Source organism: Salarias fasciatus, chromosome 1 (genome assembly GCF_902148845.1).
Source record: "Salarias fasciatus chromosome 1, fSalaFa1.1, whole genome shotgun sequence".
NCBI lineage: Eukaryota > Metazoa > Chordata > Actinopteri > Blenniiformes > Blenniidae > Salarias > Salarias fasciatus.
In genome coordinates, this window is record NC_043745.1 from 29064652 (window position 1) to 29073243 (window position 8592).

Below are 8592 nucleotides of genomic sequence, written 5' to 3' on the forward strand. Positions count from 1 at the left end.
AAATTGCAAAATCACTCTCCAATTGCAGGATTGTCTGCTGTGCACCAGAAGCTATCCCTCTGTTTCCGTCCATCCAGGCTGCAGAGAGCAGGGAGCCACAGACAGCCTGCTGAATATCAACTGATAAGTTGATGTGAGGACACAATGCCACAATAACTGTAACATGGCTCGGGGGTTAATACTCTGTCCAAAGTTCACAGTGGGGGGAAAAGAAACGTGGACGAACCACGTGCACAAACAAGCTGAAAGCCGCCTTTAAACCACTCCCATCGGCTCATTGTAAATCACTTAACCTTTCTGCGTCGACGGCCGCAGCCTCCCGGTCGCCATCGCTGCTGTTGTTGTGCTAAAGCCAGGGAAGACTGAAGCGAAAGGTGAGTGCGTGAGCTGACGGCGCCTCGCATCGAGAGTTTAGCGGCGGTAAGTTTGTCGATGCGGCCGTGAAAGTGACCTCTCTGGGCAGCAGTCGACGGTTCGCTCGGCGCTGCTGCTGGTGAAATGTCAGAGCAAGCTAGGCAAGCTAGCCCGAAGCTAACGGATCCGAGCTGTAAACAGCCAGACGGCCGCTCCGTTACCACAGCTAACCAGATATTAACGCTGCCCGCCGATCAGGAAACAATAAACCATTAATATCAACCTCATCCGGACACCATTGTTCTCTGTGGTGCGACGGGATTGAGCTAAAGAGATGAAAAGTTTGCAACAGGAAGCGTTACTGGGTGTAACCGCTTATATTATCATTGATAAGGTAATAGTCATGCATCCTAAAGCACCATGGTTAAGTAAACCAAAACAGCCGTTTAGGTTAATCTAACATCTTGTTGTTAACCCGATTGAAAAGGGAATTCATTCAATTCAACAAAAGGTTTTATCAAGTCCATCATACGAGTAGCCACCTGCACACTTTAGCTCTTATTTGGTGCTTTGATCACATATTAATCAGTGGCTTTAATATTTAAGTACACACACCTGATGGAATTCATGTAAGCTGAGCAGAGTCTCACGCTGTCTGCTAGTGTGAAGCAGTTAAGAGTAATGGTACAAAGTCTGTTTGATGTGTGCAAAACACCCAATAGGTTGAACAAAAAAAAAAAAAAAATGATGCACAGAGTGTGTGTTAATCTGTGCTTGCTTAAATTTGACTAACAAAGTCTGCATATGAAACTGCAAGCATTGATACTGCACTGCAGCAAACCCTGCCTTCATTAAAGTCTTAATGTTGATTATAATTGTTCTGGAGAACTGTCACTTCATCTTTATGGTCGTTATGATAACTGGGGTTTGTGTTAGTGGTGAATTGAGTTGCTCTCATTCATGTAATTGCAACTGGATTGGATAAGACAGTATTGGAGAAACACTTGGCCTCAGGTAGTACAATTTGGAAGCTTTTTTGGGGAACAACAACACAAGAAATTTCTGATAAGACCGAACTTATTTTGGTAATATGGGAAAACGGAGCTACTCATTCATTTTTAATAGCTCATACAGTTCCTGACAGTCTTTGAAAGCCCGTATATGAAAACTGTTAAATTTTTTTCTTCAATAAAGTATTGTTGATTATGTGTATGTGTAAGGTTGCAGGGACATGTTGTGGTAGAAGTCTCTTATTTACTGCCCTTCATTGCAGCCTGACAGGTTTCTTGCTTGCGAGGCTATCTTTGACCACAGTGTAGCTGCCGACCATGGATCCGTATCACGGTCAGGGTGTAACTCAGCTGTAGCTCCCGAGGTCACAAACTCTCAACTCACTCTTTTAGATCAAGTAGCACATTTGACTTTCAGCTGGTGGATGATAGGGTTGTGTAAAAGATAATGACAATTATAATAATGCTAAATAAAAGAATCATAATGTTGATTTGACACAGCTGTATGCATTTGGATTAGTAATGCTGCTTAATAATAAATGGAAGGGGGATCTCCGAGTGTTAAAAGCGCACCTTGTTTGCCTGGACGGTTATCTCACAGTGCTGCTCTTTGCTCCTCAGTTGTATCATGTTCATGTGACTGAGTTCATAGCCCCAAAGATAGACGCTATGACTTTGATACCGACTCCAGGAAGCAGTGTGTTGGCAAATTTTAGTGTTTACTGATGCACCGTCACGTGTGCTTCATCAACAACATGCTGGTGCTGCGCCCCGCTGAGCTCTGTTACCAAACACACCGAGAGGCTGCAGGCCCTTTAAAAGTCTGAGGTGTGCGCTTCATGTTCTGTCTTGTCATTGGGTGGGGACTAACGGATGCATTTATAAAAGGCTTAACTTCCTGATGGCACACCTGAAATGTACAATTACCGTCTTAGATGGTGGTACCTGTTTTGTGCAGTGACATTTATTTCTTCCTCGTCTTGGTTTCTTAAGGTTGAAGACAATCCGGGATGGACTCCAGGTCACGCAGACTTCCGTTTTGTCTGTCCGGCTCAAGGTCGTCCTACACATCCACCCCACCGGTTTCCTCCTCGTCTCTCGGATCAAGTCGGCTGTACAGCAGGGAGACCGTGCTGAACAATGACCGCTTCCCGAGGGCATCGTCGCCGTACAAAGCTGACCTCGACAAACCGGTAAGATTATTCCCAATGTCGGTTTGCGCGCACAGAAAACGCCTGGCAAACACACATCAGTGCTGTTCTGTAAACGGCACACTCCCTCTCTGTAAATGTGTCAACAGCTTATGACTCAAATTGTTGTTATTGTTACTGGTAGCTGTACTTTATTAGTATTAAATTCCTCTCTGTAGTGGCTGTAATGCTTTGGCTGTAGATGACGTTCATTTACCTCAGGCCACACATTCAAAGGTTATACAGTGTGACAGCGTCAGCTGGATACACACTATTAAAGGCTGGATAGAACAATCCAAAATGCATTACTATCCATGTCTTTATCCTACTTGATACGACGCTAATCCTTTTTTTTTTTTTTTTTTTTTTTTTAATGTATTTTACAGAACGAGGCATTCAAGCAATCTGCTTTTTCGTGTTGGCTTTAGAGCTTGTTACAGTAGCTGACTGCATACATGAGTGTTGCAACAGCAGTCACTTTGGAGGTCTTTTATAGATACAGCCTAGATTCCTTGGCACATGTGTGTATTTCAGTCCCGCTCCTCGTCGAGGCCCAACTCAAAAGATAATGTTACTAATAGTCAGAGCCCTGTTTGGTTGCTCCTGGTCTTTCCAGAACTCTCAGAATAACATCTAGTACAGATAAAAGCACAATTATTTTATAACATCTATACTGATATGAGCGCCCAGTAAACCTTTTTTTGCAGAGGTGAAATATCAGAATACTTTTTCTTTCTTTGAGCATGAGTTGTCGTGGCACTTTATTTAAATGTGAAAGCTTTTAAATTAAGCTTACAAAAACTGCTGATACTATAATTGGAGTAAATGCATTACTTGCAAAATACAGTTAGCAGCTAAAAGTATTTCCTTCCTTAGAAAGTATTTATCAAGACAATCTTTTAAAACATGTTTCCATCCATGTCGAGATTAACAGTTTTCTTCCTTTCCTGAGGTTTCTGCCATGTTTGTGACCAGGTTACTGTAATGGTTACCAAGAATAAATAACGCCTGTAATCTATTACAACAGCTATGTCAAATTGATGTTCAAACTAATGATAAGAATGAAATTCTTCTCTCTTGAAGAGTTCCCGTCTTCTGAGCTCATCCAGAGACTACAGCAGCTACGACAGTCGCTCCACCAGCTGGAAGCTGCCCTCTTTGTCATCCTCCAGCAGATCTTACGACCGCCAGTGGGCAGAATCTCCTCTCAGCAGCCGGAGCAAGCTGGTACTGAAGCTGTTCTGTGCCATTTGTTTACAGCAGGCCGAATACTGCCAGGCATATTTTATGTCCCAATGATGATGCTAAAGCGCAGATCTCTTTCTTTTTCATGTCTGTCTTTTTATTTTCCCAGACCGACTCCGAGGGGCGTTACGGCATGCGCTCAGGGCTTCTGAACACCAGCGACGACGGCGATTCTAAAAGGGCCAAACTGTCATACAGCAACAGAGGATTGTACTCCAGAACACCAGGCACAGCAGCGTCGGGATCCACCTATTCCAGTAATGGGCTCAGCGGTGGCAGAGGTACGGCGAAAACAAGTGTGTGATAGAAACGACAAAACCTGTCTTCAAAGAAAAACAGTGTGTTGTGGCGATTCTGGCGTGGGAGGACATGTCCTTTCACACATTACACATTTAGCGTCTTAAAGTTCAGATATGTGTCATTCTCATTGTGTTTATTTTTTTGTTGATAAAAATAATGAAAAGACAAAAAAAAAAAAAATCCCACATAGTATTTGTAATAGATCACAAAATATTACTTATTTGGAAAATCAGTTCAAACAATTGACCGCAGTTGGTCCTCGGTCTTCTTCGCAGGTACAGATGAAAAGCAAAGCGATCTGTTTGATTCACCGTGGAGCTCCTGTCGTTTACACTCGCGGTCATCAGCGGCTTCTTCCACGAAGCCGCTGTCGCCCAGGACGGAAGCAGAGGCGAAGAGCGAGCTCGGTCGCTCGGGTTTGGGAGAAAGAAGAGTGAGGACGCCCGGATTGGTTTCGTCGCTGTGTATGTAGAATTTGTGATATCAACACACCCGCCTTCTAAATGATGAAAAAATTCTCCTTCGTTTCGTGACCTGCTGTGTTCTTCTCATTCCAGATCAGACAGACAGGGTAATGTCCACATATGCACAAGGAGCTCGTCCCAAAGAAACTGCCTACTCTTCGTCCTCCTACTCTCCCTCTTCTGCTGCAAGAGAAAGCTCTTTAAGTCACCACTTCCCATCTTCCGCCTCCCACAGGACCTCGCCTCTGGTGCGTGACTACGGCAGCAGAAGCTCCCGTTTCTCTAACGGCTCCTCCGCCCTGCACACCTCTCAGGAACAAACCAGAAGCTCTGAGCCTTCCTCCAATATCTCCTCCTCCTCCTCCTCTTCTTACTCCTCCCACCCGCCCTGGTACAGCACCCCCCCGGCCAGGCCAGAGACCTCGCTCCCTCCGAGGCCGGCTCCGGACGGCACGGAGCCGGAGGGCCGTCTCTCCACGCGCCGGCTGCTGTCCCGGCTCTTCTCCCGGCGCTCCAGCCAGGACTCCTCCAGCGGCTCGTCCAGCGTCCGCTCCCTTGACGACGACAGCCCGTCACCCGGCGGGGAATCCGCCGACAGCGACGACGGCGCCAGGGTGTCTGCCGTCGAGCCGGACGCCGGGGGGCCGGAGGCGGCCCGGGGTAACCTCAGGAATCCCAGAGCGGACCTCGCCCCCATCCAGGAGACCGACGGCTATCGTAGCGGCGCGGCGCGGCCCAGAATGGCATCGTGGAGAGAGCCGGGTCTGAGCGGCAGCACTGGAAACGGCAGCGGGGGAGGCAGCGGCTACTCCTGGCTGTCCTCCTCCCTCCGCGGCCGCTGTCCTCCGCTCCTCTCTCGCCTCAGAAGGCACGCCAATAACGAGAGCACCTCCTCGAATGCCTCTGCTGAAGAAGGCTACACCCGTCAACAACGTTTACTGAAAAGGTGGGATGACCTCGAGCAGAAGACATCACCGGATGATGATGATGATGATGAAGAGGAGGAGGAGGAGGAGGATGAAGAGGATGATGATGCAGAGGAGGAGGAAGAGGAAGAGGAGGAAGCGGAGGAAGGAGCTGTAGGTTTGGGGGCTTTTGGCGCAGGCCGGTCATGCAGACTTGAAGATGAGACGTTACCCGAGCTGGAAGACGCCTCTTTAGATTTTTCACCGCGCCAGCGGATTCGACTGTATGAAAACCTTTCAGCTTCCAGGGGTCCTCTGGGCGGCGTGGAGAGCCAGCTGGACGCTCCCAAGGAGAAGATCATCTCCAGCAAGGATCAGGAAAAGCTGCGCAAAATCAAAGAGAGGTAATGAAGAGAGATTCTCTCATTTGCGATTTGAGTCATCCTGTCATCCTGCATGCATTTTGTTGTTCAAGGCCATTGACTTTATCACAAACGTTTGCTTCTTGTGGTGTTTTTAGATCTAAATATTCTCGACATTGTACAGTTACTTCTGCTGGGGGAGCTCAGTGTCCTGCTTCCTGCTTTCCAGGCTCCTCCTGGAGGATTCCGACGAGGAGGAAGGGGACTTGTGCCGCATCTGTCAGATGGGGGAGGAATCCTCCACCAACCCCCTGATTCAGCCCTGCCGCTGCACGGGCAGTCTGCAATACGTCCACCAGGAGTGCATCAAGCGGTGGCTCCGCTCTAAAATTGGCTCTGGTAATTGCAGGAGCTCTCGCATCGCCCCGAGTCTCATTGCTGCCAGGTCTTCAATATCGCTTCCTTTTATTTATTTATTTATTTCCCCCCTCTTCCTCAGGCACAAACCTGGAGGCCATCACAACATGTGAACTCTGCAAGGAGAAGCTGCGCCTCAACATCGACAACTTTGACATTCAGGAATTATACAGGACACATGTACAAGTGAGTTATTTCACCCATAATGCTTTCAATTACCATGATGTTGTAGTACCAGGACATAGTTTTGCATGTACAGATGGAAAAACATTTAAAAAATAAAACTGTGAATCAGTGATTGAGGGTATTCTGTTTTTTTATTATCTTCCTTTACAGTCAGAATATGATGAGTTTATCAGCAGTGGGCTCTACCTGGTGGTGCTGCTGCATTTCTGTGAGCAGAGGTTCTCCGACGTTCTGGGAGCAGTCGACGCCGCCGGGGTGAGAAAACACACTCAGTCCTCTCAGTTTAACCCCGAGAAAGCCTCTTGTGTAATATTGTTGTGAAGTTCCGTGACAGTCGGAGTGTATCGGTGTGTGCTGACACTTCATGCTGAGTCGCACGATTTAATGTTCACATGTTGAATTGTGGCGACTCAGAGACAAATCTTCCTTTCCTCACCCAGTTATTCAACCTGGTGAGAATCCTTCATGAACACATGGACAATCTTGAAAGTATGTTGGTCAATCCTCTTCTCATGCTTGAAGCGAACATTCCGTTTTTTTATAGTGAGAGAACTCTTGACTGTGTATTTCCAGTGTTAACAGATTCTACACATTTACAAAACTTGGCCTGTGTGTAAAATTTCAGGCCCCCGTGGAGAAAGTGACGAAGACAACAGGCCGTCCGTTGACTTCTCTGACCTGGACGATGATCTTGAAGACGGATACTGAAGATGTGACGATAGAGTATTAAAAAAAAAACAGCAACAACACTTGGTTAGATGTTTGGAAGCTGCAGGGCTACTGGATGCCAGAAAGTAGCTTCACCCACTTTTCGCACACGCTTTGATGTCATGTTCGTCAGAAACGCCACGCGTCCTGCCTCCGCTTCCTGGGGGCTTTTTTGCAGATATGCAAACCTGGATTGAACTAGAGCGTACAGATTTCTGTCTAATCCCACTGTGGTTCCGTTTCTGAGAGTGCACTTTATTCAACTGTATTATTTAAATTCAAATGCAAGTCCTTTTCAAACTGTTGTGCCACAAGTGCTTTAAAGTCTAAATGAGAAGGCAGACACGGTATGGAAGGTCAACAACGACTTGTATTTAGCTTCTAACGGTGAAAATGTTTTTTGGGGGCTGAAAACAAAAAGTGGTAATTATAACTTTTGTCTGTTTTATTTTAAACTTTCCCTTAAGTATAAATAAACGACAACTTGTCAGATTTTCTGTTTCATAAATGCTTTATGTATGTACAATGAGTTTCATGCTTTCAATTTTTGGAATAAAGACTAAATGTGAACTTAATCTTCTTGTCCAAAGCGGTAAGATGGTGTCGAAAGAACCAGACTTTCTTTTGTTTGATCCCTTTATCAGTTTGGTGACTTCCACACTTCTTGTCTCCTCAAAAATTACAAGAGTACTGAAGACAAAGTGAGTAAAGTGGCAGTAGGTGCATTTTCAGGTATAAGCAATGTGTCCTGGTTATTCATTCAGAGGAAGTTTTTTTTTTTTTTTAACAAGTAATAGGGAGTAGAATGACCTACTGACATTATTGGTGGAACAAATTTAAAGATTGTAATCTGGTTATATATAAAAGCCATCAAAAGGAATTTGTTGTAAATGTCCTTTAATGCAGTTTTTCTCCATTGGTTTGGCTCTTTTCTTGAAACAAATTACATTTTCAAAACTCTAAAATCATTTGGGCAAAACAGCCTTACAGTTCAGCACAAACGGAATAGTTCATATGCAAAAGCTCATCTCTCTCCTAAAACTGTTCCCTCATGTTTCCAAGATGATCACATTTCCCATGTAAACAGTCAGTGCCACCAAAATGTAAAGATCCTTCTCAACAGCTTTGGCTCATTTCTCGAAACAGACCGGACGTCCTCAACACTCTTGAATCCCTTGTCAAAAACAACCTGGATGGTTCATCTCAGCACCACGGTTCACCCGTCGAAGCTCAGATCTCTTCCAATCCAAATCAGTTAACTCTGGTGTCAAAACTAAATCACTTTCAAACGGTCAATGCCCTCAAAATCCTCCATCCCTTTAGCATTGGGTGAGCACTGCGAGTCAAAATGTTTAGATGCTTTGTCACTGAAATATCCCTCATTTAGCTTCCAGTCTGAGCGCAGTCTTTCATTCACAACGGTTACTGTGCTGTTTTTTTATTGTTATTGT

General features: G+C 45.5%; 1 protein-coding gene across 2 annotated transcripts; it reads left to right on the forward strand.

Annotated features, from left to right (window-relative positions):
• The first annotated feature begins 240 nt into the window (after positions 1 to 240).
• marchf7 (membrane-associated ring finger (C3HC4) 7) lies at positions 241 to 7714 on the forward strand. Of its 2 annotated transcripts, none has more exons than XM_030096492.1 (11): positions 241 to 420; positions 2358 to 2557; positions 3638 to 3781; positions 3909 to 4080; positions 4375 to 4563; positions 4657 to 5872; positions 6060 to 6229; positions 6330 to 6433; positions 6584 to 6688; positions 6874 to 6922; positions 7059 to 7714. In XM_030096492.1, exons 2-11 carry the CDS (start codon positions 2375 to 2377, stop codon positions 7139 to 7141), a joined length of 2415 nt encoding a protein of 804 aa, XP_029952352.1. In that variant the 5' UTR covers positions 241 to 420; positions 2358 to 2374; the 3' UTR covers positions 7142 to 7714. The 2 variants fall into 2 exon arrangements, with proteins under 2 accessions (XP_029952352.1, XP_029952360.1); XM_030096500.1 differs by having other exon boundaries at positions 241 to 374.
• Positions 7715 to 8592: the final 878 nt, after the last annotated feature.